The 17936-nt window shown below is 39.7% G+C and overlaps 3 protein-coding genes across 4 annotated transcripts; 2 read left to right on the top strand and 1 right to left on the bottom strand.

The window, feature by feature from the left end:
• Positions 1-2210: 2210 nt before the first annotated feature.
• Positions 2211-5722, bottom strand: LOC126782974 (protein trichome birefringence-like 16). 2 transcript variants are annotated; one of them, XM_050508352.1, is made up of 6 exons: positions 5380-5722; positions 4998-5155; positions 4702-4896; positions 4259-4465; positions 3783-3978; positions 2211-3421 (listed from the first exon to the last, which is right to left on the bottom strand). In XM_050508352.1, the coding sequence occupies exons 2-6, from the start codon at positions 5146-5148 to the stop codon at positions 2593-2595; spliced, it is 1578 nt and encodes a 525-aa protein (XP_050364309.1). In that variant the 5' UTR covers positions 5149-5155; positions 5380-5722; the 3' UTR covers positions 2211-2592. The 2 variants fall into 2 exon arrangements, with proteins under 2 accessions (XP_050364309.1, XP_050364302.1); XM_050508345.1 differs by lacking the exon at positions 5380-5722 and having other exon boundaries at positions 4998-5230.
• Positions 5723-7105: 1383 nt separating this feature from the next.
• LOC126789236 (methylthioribose-1-phosphate isomerase) lies at positions 7106-9652 on the top strand. The gene is made up of 9 exons (XM_050515343.1): positions 7106-7340; positions 7427-7482; positions 7580-7738; positions 7845-7944; positions 8050-8192; positions 8399-8504; positions 8746-8884; positions 8969-9237; positions 9329-9652. The coding sequence occupies exons 1-9, from the start codon at positions 7245-7247 to the stop codon at positions 9389-9391; spliced, it is 1131 nt and encodes a 376-aa protein (XP_050371300.1). The 5' UTR covers positions 7106-7244; the 3' UTR covers positions 9392-9652.
• Positions 9653-9936: 284 nt separating this feature from the next.
• On the top strand, positions 9937-15055 carry LOC126787050 (ATP-dependent DNA helicase Q-like 3). The gene is made up of 19 exons (XM_050512989.1): positions 9937-10207; positions 10296-10406; positions 10530-10537; positions 10629-10712; positions 10865-11005; positions 11130-11164; positions 11338-11421; positions 11601-11689; positions 11877-12029; positions 12187-12283; positions 12426-12429; positions 12516-12665; positions 12747-12839; positions 12917-12982; positions 13075-13208; positions 13530-13624; positions 13735-13856; positions 14021-14127; positions 14409-15055. Exons 1-19 carry the CDS (start codon positions 10054-10056, stop codon positions 14899-14901), a joined length of 2220 nt encoding a protein of 739 aa, XP_050368946.1. The 5' UTR covers positions 9937-10053; the 3' UTR covers positions 14902-15055.
• Positions 15056-17936: the final 2881 nt, after the last annotated feature.

Below are 17936 nucleotides of genomic sequence, written 5' to 3'. Positions count from 1 at the left end.
CACTAACTGTTACACCTACTGTCACAACCTCTGTCACACTACCTGTCACAACCTCTGCCACAACTTCTATCACACTACATGTCACAACTACTATCACACCCCCTGTCACAACTCCTGTCACAACCTCTGTCATAACCAATATCACACTACATGTCACAACACCTGTCACAACTCCTGTCACAACCTCTGTCATAACCAATATCACACTACATGTCACAACACCTATCACAAATCACAACCCCTGTCACAACCCCTATCACACTACCTGTCACAAACCCTATCACACTATATACATGTCACAACCATTGTCTCACTACCTATCACAACCATTGTCACAGTCACACTTTCTGTCACACTATTTTATGTGACTATGTTGTGAACAGATGAAGAAAAATAAAAAGAAGAAGAAGAATGACTAGAATTAATTACATTTATTTACAATTATGTGATCTTGAACTTCTTGAATCAACTCATACGATCCAAATATCGATATTAATGTGATGTCACACCCTAACCACACTACATATCACACTAGCTATCACACTACTAGTCACACTAACTTTTTGTTGTGACAGGTAGTGTGATAGGTAATGTGACATCTAGTGTGACATTAATTTTCTATAAAAAAAATTCATTTGGGCACCCATGTCAAACCTAGTCGGCCGACCTGTTCTGCTGCCACCAGCTCGCCATCTTCAAGAAAAAAGACTACCCAAATTGATTGCTCTGGGCAGCCTTCACCATCATCTGCTCAAATCTAGGCATTTCTCATGGGATCCAATCCATCTTCATCTTCTTCGATCACAAACTTCATCGACAGTGGCAACGATGCCACCACTACAACCAAATCCCACTGTGTTTCTCGTCTCTATCCATACCCGAATCTGCGAACGATAACGCATTTCCTAGGCGCAAAATCGACAAGAAAATCCTCTAGATCCTCCGACGCTGACGGCCTATTATGAGATCACAAGGCTCCTCTGACGCCAACAACCTATTTGCGCACCACTTGCTCCTCAATGGTGCTGATCTCCGCCGTGAAGCCCTAACCTTCGTCATCCTCCTTCCTGACCTTGGACAGCGCATGGTTGCAGGTCAGCTGTGCTGAGAGAGAAGAGACGAAGGTGAGTGTGTGGCAACTTTTGTAATTTTTATGAAAAACAAGGGCAACGGTATACGATTTTTAATTGAGTGACTAAATTCTAATTTAGAAAACTCACTTGACTATTTTCTAATTTCATATGTCAAAATGGAGTTTTTTATAAGACCCCCTAATTTATAAAGGTTTTACTGTAATTTGCTTTGTTCTACATACTACAGAGATAGATTAGTAGTAACACCATGTTTTAGGACTTAAATTGTGTAATTATTTTGTGTTTCCGCTACATCACGTGTCATTGTGGTGTACTCAGTCAATCATATTATGCCATGGTATAATTAACATGCACACGATGAAAATGACAAAATTTTATTTACATATAATAACCAATCAGAAATAATCACAGTAAAAAATGGACCAATAATATTAAAAGGATACGCCACGTGAGATATGTAGCAGGTATATATAATAATTTCTCATGCAAGATAATGTAAATCACACTGTAATGACTGCTCCAGATTCTATAGTTTTAGTTGGTCTTCACTGCTACATATTTCCTCTGTTTTAGGAAGTGCGAAATTGTTTTGCTTTTCATGTTGGTCTGGAGTCTGGACTGTTGAAGTCTGTCATGTCACTCATGTGAAATTATCCCCATTCTTTTGTTATTTTCTCTTATGTTTTTTCATTTGTGGTTTGGCTGTAGTTCGGTCACCACATCATTCTTCTTATACTTGCAGGTCCGACAGTAGTAATAATCAAATGGGTGATAGAGCACTTGGACCGTGCAAGAATGGCAAAAGGAAAATGGGGTTATATGAATGCGTTGCTATGGGTAAAGCCAAGAGGGAAATGGAAAAAAGGATGTCAGGTGCGGCTGGGATGGCAAAGAAGCTGAGGCTGCTAGTTTGATAGTGTTATTTAGTTGTCATCTATTCATTGTTCTAGAGGGTGGAAGCTAATCTATTATCTTATCTAATTGTGTTGTAAACTTAGTCATTATGAGAGATACCGGCAATGTAACCAGTTCATACTTATATGTGATATTAGAACAAAACATCTTTTTTCTTCCAGCAGTATATCACTTAGAGTAACAGAAGCTGTATATTTGACACTATGGGGGTACATATTTGAACAAGTCACAAGTGAACTAGTCCTCTCCTCTAACCACCGTATAAAGGCAATCTCTTTCGGCATACTATCCTCTATTAATCCAACATTTAACCTAGTCAGGGTCTCAGGCAGAAGATCCCCAACCAATGGTTAAATAGAACCTCCAAAACTGAAGGGATCATGGAGGGTTCACAGTGCGTAACTTCTCAACTGAAAGTCAGCATCTAACTTCTATGTAGAACTCTGTAGGTGGAGTATCCCCTTCATTGATCTTGCATCATTTGTAGGAGTTAAAGCTGTCGAGAAAGCACAGGCTTCTGGCCATCTACCTGACCCACAGAACCCTTCTGAGGTATTGGATACACACCTCATCGGCATGGGGGCTAGATTTGGTTAAACAGAATTTCATTCCATGTATCAGGAACACCAGGTAGGCACCAATGCAGACAATCTTGCATGCCCGGTTTGGCTGTCATTCTGAACCGAGAGATATGACCCTCATCCCGTAGCTGTGATAGAGCTGTTATGTCCAGGAGCTTAACCCCTGTTCCCTTTACTGCGCCCGCAGCAGATTCATCACTGGACTCATCTTGCAATACTTCCTTTCCTACTGACATGGGCTTGGTGTTGTCACAGCTTCCTCCTGTATTCCAGTCCCCACCAACAAAATGCCTAGGCGAGATGGATCGGTAAAATACTTTGAGACCTGGATATTTTGGGAGCTGTGAGTTCACCCAATTAACAACACTGTGGACTGTCAAATTCTTGGCCTTCCAAATCATCGCTATCTTCCTGTCCTTGTTTGGCTCTCCTCCAACATACATTACCCAGCGGTTAGCTTTGAGCTTCCCACGATTCCAGTGGTGCCCTGTATTGAGGACCACAACATCAAATTTGTGAAGATATTGGACCAAGAATGCTGGGGGTCGATCAAGGTGCATGGCATAATCAGTGGCTGGGTCTGCTGGATTAACAGGCTGTACATCACAGAGGCTTGCGGACCAGTAATAGAGGATGGTAGTGTTAGTTCTTGGGAACCGAAAAGCCCACCCACTAGGGCGGGCATCGCCACGTGCTTGGGCTATCCCATACTCCATTCCCACATCTATGACATCATTCCTCTCATTCCCACCTGTAACCATGCACATTAGAGATTGGAACTGCTGTCGACCCAATGAATCTCCAACAAAAGCTAGGGTTTTGTCTTGCATCCTGAATGCAGAGGTACAGTAAACACATTAACATAACTTTCTAGGTAATACAAGTAAATAAGACATATAATCAATTGCTCAAATGAACTAGTTTAAGTTGAAGAGAATGCAAGAAAATCTAAATCAGTTACTTTTTTTTCTTTTTGTACCCATCCAAAGAGGTTATGGACCTTACAATTTCAAGTTGAAACGATCTAAAGAAAAATCTTATCAAATACCGGCCTCAGGACATATAATTTCTTCATTTTCCAACTAATAAATGTAGGCATTTTTTAACAAAAAAAAAATTGCTGAAGAATGAACTGCATCTAGAGAGAAAACAATTATTTAGAAAATGTTCATGCTAGAAGATTATATAATACCTTTTTAAGAACTTAGATCCTTCAAATTCTTCCATTTGACAGTCTTTCGGCTGCCATCGTAGCATCTCATAGGCAAAATCTGTGCGCTGTGTCAACCGGCAAGCCCACATCCCTGACAGCCACTGCTTACATCCAAACCCAGAATATACTGGCTGCTTATCACCTACAACCCATTTTCCTTTTGCATAATTGCAACCTGGAATTATGATACAACAGTCACTAATCAGTAATGTGATTTCAATATGCAACTTTACAAATAGTGATGTGTATCTACAACATCCCAGAACCAACCAATAATGAGTGTACTGAACTTCTCTTAATACACTTTTCATTATCCTATAAAGCATAGAACCTGCTCATCTAGATGACACTTGGAAAAAGAGTACATCTATAGATAGTTTTAGTGTTTATAGTGAGAAAATCCAGTGCAATAGATGGCCTTTCTAATGAACCCAGGACAGACGAGAATTTGATACCTGGATTTTCCAAATGAGTAGATAATTTATCCTCGCGGTTTCCACCATCAGAGATATTTGTATAAGAAAGATCTGTTGGTTTTTGTAGGTCTGAATTCTTTTCTTCTGCTTTTTCATTGTGTTCTCTATCAACTGACGTCCTCTCTTCTACCTTTGACGCTTCTTCACCAACTATACTGGAAACTTTGTTTGATGTTAGAATAATCCCTGCGCCATATGATACACAAAGGTGAAAATCCAAATTATACTACATGATGCTCAAAGAAGATACATTTGCCCGGATGGTAAACAAGATGCACTTGATAAGCATATGACTAGTGACATCATGATTATTCAGAAACCACAACAACAATAATCACAAAAGCACAAATAAAGGAAAATACTAACTCTTCATCACCAAACTACTCCCAATAATTCAAAAAGAAAAAAACACATTGTCTTACCCTTGTCCTCAACACCATTTCTCACTCGCTCACTACTGATCCCATCGCTTTTATGAGAGTCCTGTCCGGAATCTAGTGGAGTTTCCAACTCCACACCAGACTCTTCTTCCCGGGCATCCCTCCCTGCTAATGCCGCTACACCCTTGCCTACATGCAGCTCTTGTTCCGACCTATCTACAACAACATCCCTCAGTTCTGCACCACACAAAATCCCAAAACACACACACTATCAACAAACACACAATGCAACACTTTTTGCCTTAACCGAAACAAATAAACAACCACAAAAACCAAACCTGGAGACACCTGCAGCCGTGTTTCGACAGGAACCAAGGAAGTAAGAAGCGGGGTTTTCAGCCATGCCCACATAAGAATAGTTGTCGACATTAACACTATAGTAACAAGCGAGATTTGTCTACCCTTCAATCCATTCAACCCTCCTTTCATTCCTTACCTACACATTAAAAACAGCAAAATCACTAAATTAACATTCTTGGTTTTTTGCTTCCATAATAAGATCAAACCCACAATATGCATTCTCACAAATACAAGATCAGACGAGTTGCATTCATTTTCAGTGAGCATTCCAAAATCAGATCATAATACATCAACAGAAAAAACAATAAATGAAACGAGCCCTGAAATCAGCAGTAACGGATCTAGTGAGAGAATGAGCACCTGAAAATGGCAAGAGCTCCGATTCAGGGGGGGGGGAGGTAGTGAGAAGGACGCAAAATCTATGAGCACAAATTTGGGTTTTGGTTTTTATAAACAAAGCAAAGAGTTTGTATAAACGAGAAGACCGTGGGGGATTTGAGGAAAGAGTAGTAGAGCTGAGTTGGAAAATCGTAAAATGGAAAATGGAAAGTGAAGGGGTTTGGGAAGACGGAGATTAAAACGGTGACGGAAAAAATGAGAAATGAAGAGGAGGACCGAGGAGGTGTCGTTTAACGGTGAAGGCGGCGTTTAGGTGGAGGAGGGAGGAGGAGGAGAAGAGGAGGGGTCGGTTCCACGCCGAGCGTTGTTTTCATGCCAAGATTTTCATGTGAATCTGCGTCAGTTGCTTATTAATGGAATTGACATTTTTGATAAATTGATTTAAATTTTTGTTTTTAGTCAAATTGATTATCCAAATTAATTCGGATGGTAGATGCAAGCTGGTGTTATTTTCCTGTTGGATTTAGATCATATAACAAGTTGTGATTTAGACATTTTAATAGTTTGAATGAATTTCCTAATTTTGATAAATCGAATGAACTAGGTTACATCTGATCTGATTGTGTTTGTGTAATAATCGAATTTAATTCCATGTAATAAGAGCAGTTGACCTACTTTCTTTTAGATTTAATTTGTGTGAAGAGGTTAAATTTAGGTTAGGAAAATGACCAAGAACACTAACACACTTGGTCAAAAGTAAAAGTTGACATGCTTCTTCTTTTTGCTATAATTGCTAGCAATCCTAGTACTTGACGTGCATTTGCAGTGCAAGTTTAGTCATTCATATGTTGTTACTAATCTCTTTCTCAATTATTATTTAACAATCTATCTTGTGTCAAATTTCATGATGCTAATCTCAAAGTTTCAAAATTGTTTGTTACCCAATTGTATGGAAATATGTAAGACGATGATGTTACAAGTCATAGTCTCGTTCATTCAACAATTTAAATGCATATGTTGAGAATTGCTTAAGAAATAGGGCTACGTCAAGATAAGTAAAATCTTGAAAATAATAGTAGTTCATATTGGATTAAAACTTAAAAAGTGAAATTACGAGTATGATACGAAATCACATTAGAACAAGCCTATAGTTTGAGGCATTGATTTGTGTTATGAGGCACGATCACTGACATTTGATACAATTGTATAACATATCACAAACTAGAATGAATAAATTTCGTAATGTACATCAACTAATGTGTCAATAAGTATGTTGAAAGCTAGACATAACATTGAGTGGAATATATAGGCCTCAATGTCATTATACCATATACTTGGTATCATCATCAACCTTTTCCATTTGTACAACGACATTTATCACGTAAGTGAAGTAACACATTTGGTACGTTCTTCTGACATCTTACCAACTAGCACGATGATAATTTCCACAACCACACAACAACATCATCATAGCTCAAAAATGGAACAATAAAATGGTAAACAAAAAAGAGAGCTATACATTCCATAAAGTCATAAACTAGGAAGGAAAAAATAGAAACCATAGCATAAAAATGGAAAAAGGGCAAAAAAGCATTAGACATTCCTACACGACATGCCGACTTTCCAAAAACCATCACCAAATTGGGCTTTTTATAACATGGGCCTCACCCCCACGTATGAGTCCATTAACGGCAAATGACCCACCCCACACCACCGAACGGTTCATTTCACGCCTTCTGAGTTATGACGTCATCTCCAGTCTCGTCCTTCAGAAAGAGAACAGGACCTGACTGAAGAAACAGCATCACTCTTCTTCTACGCTCATTAGAATCCCAAAAGCTCAAGCGTCGCCACGAAACGTCGTCGTTTTAGGCCGAGCTTTCGCGATGGCGCTGGTATTGAACTTCTCCGACGCAAGAGAATCCGGCAACTCACTCCAGGCCATCTGCTACAAGCGCGGCTCGCTTCAATTACTCGATCAGGTTTTGATTCCTCTATTAATTAAGCGACTCCACTAGGCTCTCCTCTGTAAGTAGCTAAGATTATTAGGTTTGTTATTGTTGAACAGACGAAGCTCCCTCTGCAAAGTACGTACTTGAATATCCGGGACTCTACAGATGGATGGTGACGAAGCTAATCCTACTCGATTATTATGATGATTATGATTTAGTTGATTATAGTAATGTTGTTGATGTTTGAATTTTGATTTTGGAAATTTCAGGCATGCGATTAAAGACATGGTAGTGAGGGGAGCGCCGGCGATTGCTATAGCGGCGGCGCTGTCGTTGGCGGTGGAGGTGTTTAATCTGGAGGACTTTAATGGAACGCCGGATGAAGCTTCGTCTTTCATTGTGATGAAGCTTGAGTATTTAGTATCTAGGTAATGCTTAATCATGTCATTAGCGGATTAATGATTTTCGAGCTCCTAGTGTTGGCGATTTGAGTGGTGATTTCTCTGATTTTGTTTGTGTATTGTTTCTATCCAGCCGGCCGACGGCTGTGAACCTTTCGGATGCTGCGACTAAGTTGAAGCAGATTGCAACCAAGGTGGCCGCGAGTGCTTCGGAGTACAAGTGTGTGTTTGAGGTGTGGTTCATCATTTTGAGGGGTTACTGTGCTTGTTGTTGATTTTTGAATGTGGTCTAGATGTTGATCTTGATATCTGTTTTCGTTTGTTTGTTCGTCTTTTAGGCGTACATTGAAGCTTCTGAGATGATGCTCAAGGAGGATGTTGAGACAAACAGAGCTATAGGTTCTCATGGAGCTACGTTTATCCAGCGTCACCTTGAGAACAATATGAGGATTTCGATGTTGACTCATTGCAACACTGGCAGGTATTTCACAAGGACATATCCTTCTAGCTGATTTGTTCACTAGCGTAGGTGGCTGCCGGTATGAATTTGTACATGTTGCACATTTGTGTCCACTGTAGAGTGATGAAAACTGATAGATGGGCATTGTGGAATATCAAAAATATAGACTGAACTCTTATGGAAGTCATAGGATGTCTAGACTGACCATTATGTGTTTTCCACTTCAGCCTTGCAACAGCTGGTTATGGTACTGCTCTTGGCGTTATACGTTCACTTCATACCGAAGGAGTTTTAGAAAGGGCTTATTGCACTGAGACACGCCCATTCAACCAAGTGAGTATGCTATCTATAGTTGTTGGTAGTTTTCCGGAGTTGAGTCTCGTTAAAATTTTCCACTATGTTTGTATATATGAAGTGATAAAAGCTAGTTAAGAAGAGTTCCATCTTGTTTTAAGATTTTCAATGCATATGAACATGATGGGGATCTTGCTGGGTTGGCAATCGTTTTATTATGTGGTATGAAAGTCATTCACCTTTTGATAGTCAATTATTTATAGTTCTAAACTAATTTCAGGGATCAAGACTCACAGCATATGAGTTAGTGCATGACAACATACCCGCCACTCTTATAGCAGATTCGGCTGCAGCTGCATTAATGAAGGATGGAAAGGTGAATGCCGTGGTTGTTGGAGCAGATCGTGTGGCTTCAAATGGTAATTGACATGAAATTGATTCCTCAACTCCTCTATCGTTCTAATTCTAGTCTTTATGTAGCTGATTCTTTTATCCTAATTCAGGTGACACAGCTAACAAGATCGGAACCTACAGTCTTGCTGTCAGTGCAAAGTACCATAACATACCGTTCTTTGTGGCTGCACCACTCACTTCTGTTGACTTATCTCTTTCTTCTGGAGGAGAGATAGTAATAGAGGAAAGATCCCCAAAGGAATTGTTGAACACACGTGGAGGACTCGGAGAACAAGTTGCTGCATCTGGAATCTCTGTCTGGAACCCAGCCTTCGATGTCACTCCTGCTAGCTTGATATCCGGCATCATAACAGAAAAGGTAGGAAAACGTGTGTTTGCATCTGTTCCGATCACTTGCACCATATTTTGTGATTTAAATATGTGATCCGACCTCTTGTTCCTCCACGCAGGGAGTCATCACAAAAAAGGGTACTGACGATTTTGACATAAAGGATTTTGTTCAAAAGGCCTGATCACACTAGAACATACATAACCATTGCCGGCATAGCTACGCTACATCTGGATGAAAGGAGATCTACTGCATTTTATCAAAATAATCGTGAGAATCATCAATTTCTCTCCCTGAGTGATGGTTCCCTTAGGTCTATCAATGTGATTTGTATCATTTCTTCTCTCTACTTATGATATCATCGAGTACCGTTTAATGTGTAGCTGAGCTAGAATCTATGTTTGCTGAACCTTTGGCTAATAGCCTTAAGTTTCTTAATTCTTAATTTCTTATAGCCTTAATAATCAAACTAACGATTAATTCCATTACAGTCTTGTTGGGAATGTTGGCTGATTTCATCAAACTAATTCTATTTTCATAGTGATGTAACCCGACCAGTAACTCGAGCTATAGAAAATAAAAACAACTGAAACTTGAAAATAATAATAATGATTAGTTTTTGGATTATTGTAACTTTATATGTTTTCATCAATATTTAAAATTGGGCCGGCCCAAATCAAACCTCTTTAACCTCTCTGATTCTTTCTGTTCTCCGATCGAACACTCTCCGCCTCTCACAAATTTCCCGGTTAACGAAATTCACCAAACTCCGTCGCCTCCTCGATTCCGAACTACACAGACCAGCGGCGCAGCTCAAACTCGACCCTGACGCGGCTCGCTTGAGGGATGAGGAAATCAACGTTGCCGTTGCAGAATGCAGGCGGTGCCGGCAAGACTCAGAAGCTCGGAAAGGAAGCGCTGGTGAAGCTACTGCGGTGGCATTTCGGTCATCCTGAATTCAGAGGGAAGCAATTAGAGGCCATTGAAGCTGTTCTCTCAGGTAAAAATTGAGGCCGGCCACATCGCTTTAGCTACATTTGCTTCGTAATAACCCTAGATAAAAACGGTGACGTGTAGCTGTGTTTCAGGTAGAGACTGTTTCTGCTTGATGCCTACCGGAGGAGGAAAGTCGATGTGTTATCAGATTCCGGCGCTGGCTAAGAAGACCGGAATTGTTCTTGTTGTGTGTCCTTTGATAGGTGAATCAGTTTTTTACTGTGTACGAGTATTTATTCATGTTCGAATTTTGATTTTATTTATTTATTTAATTTTCAGTGTGTGTAGAAATGGCTCTAAGTTTGTTATGCATTTTGTGTATACAGCTTTGATGGTAAGTAGGATCGTGCTTGGTTGCTCCTCGTGGTAGTTTATTTCATAATCGGCGGAGGATAAAGGTGTGAGGTTTTGGCATTTTGTTTTAGGAAAATCAAGTGATGGCTTTGAAGGAGAAAGGAATTGCTGCTGAATATCTGTCCTCCACACAGACATCCCAAGTCAAAAATAAGGTAGATTCTGGATTCGTCAGTAGCTTCGTAAACAAGCATGAAGTGAATTATTATTTGCAGTTGATTTGTTAAGTTGAAAAGAATTGACTTAGGAGAAGATGTTGTAATGCATGAGATTATGGGAGTATTGATGGATTTGTTTTGAAATTTAGATTCATGAAGACCTTGATTCTGGAAGGCCATCTTTGAGGCTGCTATATGTGACGCCGGAGTTGATAGCAACACCTGGATTTATGATAAAGATGAAAAAGATTCACTCAAGAGGGTTGTTGAATCTTATTGCCATAGACGAGGTGCATAGCCACTCCATCTATTTACCTGTTGTTACCAGCATACGTACATATGCGTGCGCATTTGTGTTTTCTCAAAAAAGTTTCTATGTTTCTGTTTACATTCTCTCTCTTTTGAAAATTTCAGGCACATTGCATCTCTTCATGGGGACATGATTTTAGGTTTGTATACTGATACAGTTGAGCATAATTGATAGGTTACATTTATGATTTATTTTCTACCACAAATTATTGGAAGACAAAAGCTTATTAAGAATCATATTATACGGTAATGAAAGCCAGAATTCTAATCCCTATCTGTGGGTTTAATCTTATTCATTGCAATTTTTAAACAGGCCTAGTTATCGAAAGCTTTCGTCTTTGAGGAGCCACCTCCCAGGTGTACCAACGTTGGCTTTGACAGCTACAGCCGTTCCTAAGTGAGTTTCTAGATGTAGTCTCAGAAACTTGGCATGTGTTTAGATTTTAGAACTATGTTTCTCTTTGCCTATAATTGTGCACATCTGCATTGTTCTGAAGGTTCATTAGTATGAGCAGTACATCTGGTTTTAGAGAAGAACTAACTATATAATCATCATTTCTTCCTTTTTTTCTGCAGAGTTCAGAAGGATGTGATTGAGTCCCTATACCTCCAGAACCCTTTGGTCCTAAAATCTTCTTTCAATCGTTCTAATATATACTATGAAGGTGTGTCTTGTTTCACCTGCTGATTTTATACTAGCTTCAGAAATCAGGGAAAGTCATGCTTTTTAATTTTTATTGTATCTTATATGGGCTTTATATTCTGCAGGGAGTTTGAGTGAAATGTAGAACTCAACCTTAATATACATCATACATGCCAGACATATCTGACATTGATTTCTTGATAATGCAGTTCGATACAAAGATCTTTTACATGATGTGTATGCTGATTTGTCCGACGTACTAAAATCTAGTGGAGATGTCTGTGCAATTGTCTACTGCCTTGAACGAACAATGTGCGATGACTTGTCTGTACATCTATCACAAAATGGGATTTCTTGTGCTGGTTAGTCACTGTTATTCACTCGACAGTCCTCTGGTCCTCAGCTCTCTCCTTAATAAATAAAAAAGAAGAAATAAGATTTCTATGAAACATGCTCTTAATTGTTTGATATCAATAAACTTATATACTGTATATTCTTAATTTTATTCTCCTGTTTCAGCTTATCATGCAGGGTTGAATGATAAATTACGTAGCTCTGTTTTAGAAGATTGGATTTCTTCCAAAATACAAGTTGTCGTGGCAACGGTGGCTTTTGGGTATGATTTTATGTATCACCTTTCATATATGTACTCCACCTGATGATTGGGATTGTGATATCTTTTTTTTTTCTGCCTAATAATCGTGCTTGGAGCTTGTATGGTGCATGCAGCATTAATTGAGCTTTTGGTGTCTCTTCAGGATGGTATGTACTGAATTTAATTCACTCTGAAGCTAAATATGCGTAGCAGCTCTTACGAGTTTCTGATGATTTTTGTGGTAATTCTTAAGGGTATAGATAGGAAAGACGTCAGACTTGTTTGCCATTTTAATATTCCGAAGTCAATGGAGGGGTTCTACCAAGAGTCTGGTAGAGCTGGTCGTGATCAATTACCCTCCAGAAGCCTATTATATTATGGAATTGAAGATTCCAAGAGAATGGTTGGTTCAGCGACACTCTTTAGGTTCTCTGCACATAGTTCCTTGTTTTGCTGAGGTTCTTCCATTGATATTGGTTTGCAGAAATTTATACTAAGCAATGCTGATAACAAGAGATCAAAGGCCTCAAACTCACAGGAAGAGTTGTCAAAAAAATCCATGACCGACTTTCAACAGGTAAATATAATAATTACCTTAATGTCTGAATGAATTATACATGGCTACTTATTGGATTTGAATTCGAAAACATGCAGATGGTTGAGTATTGTGAGGGTTCTGGATGCCGAAGGAAAAAAATCCTTGAGAATTTTGGTGAAAAGGTAACTAACTAGTGACACATTTGGTTATTGTGTACTCTGAGTGCAGCATCAGGGCATTAAGTTGAGCTAGCTACTGACATCAGTTGGAACAGGTACCTATAACTCTATGTAGCAAAACATGTGATGCCTGCAAACATCCTAACCTCGTTGCCAAATACTTGAAGGAGCTCGCCACTGCTTGTATTGTCAGGCAGAAAGTTGGTTCATCTCAAATTTTTGTGGGCAGGTACTCCATTTTTGTGTGTATGTTGCTGTTTCTTGCAGTTGGGGTTTCAATTTAATATTAATATTTCCTTCAAAAAAGAAGTTTGCAGCTACCAATAAATGTTTTACATAGAGTAGTATCTCCAGTGGCCTTGGGCTTTAACGCAAAGGGCAGTGAATCGAATCAGATTGGCTCATAGTTAGGCTCAATTGTTGCAAAAGGATATCAAATCATTCAAATGTCTGCTGCTTAAATTCCAGAATTAATCAGCCTTATTAGTCATTAGCCTCTTGAAGGTGTATTGGTTAAGAGCTTGGTTATCCATTGATTTTTCATTTTCAGCTCCTCAAATAAGGTTAATGAAGATCAGTCCTGTGAATTTTGGAACCGTGATGATGAAGCTAGCTGTTCTGAGGAAGACATATCTGATTCTGATGGTATTATACTTCCATAAGATAGAATTGTTTCTTTTGGGTGACACTGTGACAGAAGTAATGAAAATCTTGACCACTAAATGTTCTCACTAATTGTCTCTGTAACATTTCAGATGATATTCCAGAGCTTGCAGTTGTCAAGAACCTTACCAAATCAAAGTTGATTGATGAAAAGTTGGAAGCCTTACAGCGTGCAGAAGAAAAATATTACCAGAATAAATCCTCTGATAAGCAGGTTTGATCTGGCATACTGAATGTTTCTCCAGTTAGAAGTATGATATAATATGCATCCTAATGCAGTTAGAAACATGCTAAAAAACTGCTACTTACATCATTGTTCATATAATATGCACTGAATTTTTTTTTCCCTGAACAGCTCTTTTGCCTATTTGATGACAGATAGAAAAACATAACAAGAATGCTATATCTGGTATGCTGAGGGAAGCAAGCAAGCAAAGATTAGAAAATGCTGTAAAGCAAGCTCAGCAACGACTTGGAAATGTAAAGTAAGCTTCTTGTTTCACCCTGATTTGATATACTCAGAGAAATTCTTTATTTAAAATTCACAATCCATATACTGTTATCATGCAAGCGAGATGTGTTGCATTTAGTTATGCAACTGTTCATAGTAATAATAAAATATATATATATAATATATTTAAGGTCCTTTTAATTGATATGTCAATCTTATTAGCAACAGCCAATTAATAACTTGATTTCAAGTTTTCTCATACCTACTCATGCAATTAGTCTCGAGGTTCTCATTGTCTGAAATTTTTTTGTGCAGGATTGAGGTCGAAAGCTCAGCATCTTTCCTCGAAAATGAATGTTACAGAAAATATGGGAAAACTGGGAAATCATTCTATTATTCTCAGGTCGCAAGTACAGTTAGGTGGCTATCAATCGTAAACTCCAGAGACCTAACTGATCGTCTTGGCACCATAACCAGTTCCCCCTTAGCGAATACTCTGCTCGAAACAGAGCCTTGTGCAACACAATTGCCATTGGTGGAGACAGGACTTTCTGCAACACCATCACCTTTGCTGGACGAAGCAACAGAAATCACAAGAAATGACTTCCATGGGAGTGTTAGACTAGAAGCTTCTGTAGCTCTGTCACCAGCGCAGAGTGACTCCCCAAGTACAATGTTACCAGCTATCCCATCCTTCTCAGAGTTTATCAACAGCAAAAAGGCGAAAGACAACAGATCAAGCGTGTCGGATAAGCAATCACCTGATGGGGTTAAGAAGAATCCAGAGAAGAGGATGAGGTTACAGTAGGTCGAAAAATCTTAGCTGTTTCTTCAGTTGCTCATGGTTTTGTCCTTGGAAGCAGAAACAGGAGGGATTATGTAAACAATTCGAACAGCTGTACTTTTATTTTTAACTATGAGAAGAAGCAACGTCTATATTCGCTCTAGTATTGATGCTAGTAATTGAGCATTGTATGCAACATTCAATGGCAACTTGTCAATGACGTTGTTCTGCATGTTGTTAGTCTTGTATTATATATTGCTACTATTATGCTAGGTGTTTGCATGCTTGAGACGAACATAAACTTAACAGCATGATGGACACACCAAATAGAAATAGACACCAAGGACATAACAAATTCTAGAACGAGCCACGCTCTGTAGTAGTCTGAGATATAAGGTAGTAGCTAGAACTCATAAACTGTGAAACTGAAATCTGATAAAACATCATAGCTCAACCCTCTCATCAATCACGCTGCTGACTCGGAATCCGAAACAATGCGGCGGGTCATAGTGAGGATTCTCATTGCCATTCCCAACTGCTGGTGCACCTCATCACTGCTGCCGGAAGACCAATCCTCTGGTGGCCACCCCTCCCGAGCACAACAATGCCCATCCAAGATCCTGAGTCCGTACTGGTCATAGTGATCATCATCCCAATTCCCAAGCAACCTTCTCCCATTTGCCTCTGAAAGCCCTCACAAAGCCAAGTCCGCCCGCCACCTACAACATTAAGCAAGCATGCAGTAAATAAATCTTCCAATACAATTCAATAATCCTAACAATCGTATTAGTATAGCAGATATTAGTAGTTGAAGAAGAGGAAGTGCGCCAACTATTTGAAGAAGTAATCTTTCTAGTACTGGAAGAAGTGATCCAGCGTATAGGAGATCACCTTTTCAGCTGTCTGAAAATCTCCGGCGTCTGGTTGCACAAGCAGGAGCAAGGATTAATGACGTAGCTGCAAGTTTGGCAGTGAATAGGTTCATCTTTTCCCTATTCCTTTTCTCTTTCTTCTTTTTTCTTTTTGTCCTTTCTCTTTATTTTTTCTAATCAGCATTAGAGGTTCAAGTGACAATTAAGCTTAACTGTTATTGCAATGGACAAACGTTGAACGAAATCGTAAGAGCATTTTATTAGCTTGAACTAATTATATGTATGCCGATCATAGCATTGTGAGATTAGCTCACAGTTTATCTACAGCAAAAAGATGAGAGATGTTGGAGAGGAGATATCCCACGTCTAAGAAGTGACAAATAAAATAAAGCTTATAAGTGGGTGGATAATAACCAATTGTACCGAGGCCTTTTGTGATTAAAACCCAACACCTGTGAGGTGGCTAAGTTGGGACAATATCGGTACAGTTGGTTCATGGGTTTAGGGTTTGTCGCTGTTTAACATGCTATCAGAGTGGGTCCCTCTCTAGTCGCGTCTCCAATCTGTCATAGACCCGAGTTGGGTGCCACTTTATCATGGGCCCAAAATGGGTGTCATTATTATGCCATCGGAGAGTTTCCGATTGGATGGTCACCAAGTGTCGTTGGTTACTGGACCTTGGTTTATTTCGTCCCAGTATGTTAGATGTTAATCTATCACGTGCATACCTATAACCTAATTTTCACGTGAGGGGGTGTGTTGGAGAGGAGAGATCCCACATCTAAGAAGTGACAAAGAAAATAAAGCTTATAAGTGAGTGGATAATAACCAATTGTACCGAGGCCTTTTGTAATTAAAACTGTAATAACCCTAGATTTTTAAAACGATTTTTTTTGAATTGAATTGAATTCTATAAAGTTATCAAATTCAATTAAAATGAAATTGTTTGTTTGCAAACTTTACGAAACGAAAACGGAAACGTTTCGAGAACGTTTAATAAGAAAACGTTACGTTTCCGAACGAATTTATCGACTTTTATTCCGTCGCCCGTTCGCGAAAACTTCCTTCATGAAAGTTGTAGAAATCGTCGATACGAGTTCGTGAGTATGTGACGCGTTCGAAACGGACATCGTACATAAAACTTATTAACGTCGGAAGTTAGTTTCCGATTTGGAAACTGGTATAAATAGAGCATTTATGAGATTAGGGTTTCCATAATTGGAAACCCTCTCTCACCCGTTCGGCCGCTTCCCTCTTTTCTCTCTCTCTCTCCCTTTCCCCGAAACTCCTCCCTCTCCCTTCAGAAATTTCTTCAATTCAATCCGGCGACTCCGACCTTAGTGTCTCTCACCGCCGGTCCAAGGAGCTTCGCGACGACGTTCACAGCCACCCTCGAGCTCGCCGCATCACGCCTCGCCGCCGTTAGCTTCCTCGAGACAACCCGAAGCTCAGAGGTTACCCCGCCACAACTCGCGTTTTCGCCAGCGAAGCTAGGGCACTGAGGAGGGCAGTATGACGTCGATCCTCACCTTGGTGCTCTCTGCCTTCAACTTGGAGGCCAGACTTTATCGATCCGAGTTATCTCCAAGGATTTGAAATTCACCGGCGATCCAAGCCTTTCCGAGGCCAAATCGGAGGTTCTAGCTTCGATCAAGGTATGAATGGATGTGATTACGGGTTGTGTGTGTTTGTTGATGAAATTTGTATGGTTTGGGAGGATTTTGGAGTAGAATCAGAGGAGGGGAGAAATTGGTGAACACCGCCGCCCTAGGCGGCGCGTGTGGGAGCGTGTAGGGGTCTAGGGGCGGCGTGAGGCCGTGGAGGGGGAAGGGAGAAGAAAATGGAGGAAATTGGAGCGGCGGTGGCGTGATACGCGCCGTGGTTAGCCTCGGCGTGTGGGCCCCACGCGCTGCCACAGTGAGTGGCGCGTGAGCGCCACGCGCCGCCACGGGCGGCGGCGCGTGAATAGTGATTCCGAGAAGGGTATTTTGGTAATTTACTTAAATGTAAATTTTATTTGCATACGGTAAATGTAATTAAATTTTACCTACGGTGAATGTAAATATAATTTACTTTCAGTAATTGTAAAAAAGTAAATTGTAAATGGTAATTTAGTAAATTTTATTTACTGAGATTGTATTTACATTTTAAACAGTACGTATACGTACAGAAATACGTATATAATAT

This window comes from Argentina anserina, chromosome 1 (assembly GCF_933775445.1).
Source record: "Argentina anserina chromosome 1, drPotAnse1.1, whole genome shotgun sequence".
In the NCBI taxonomy this organism is placed as follows: Eukaryota; Viridiplantae; Streptophyta; class Magnoliopsida; order Rosales; family Rosaceae; genus Argentina; species Argentina anserina.
This window is presented reverse-complemented; position numbering and strand designations above follow the sequence as displayed.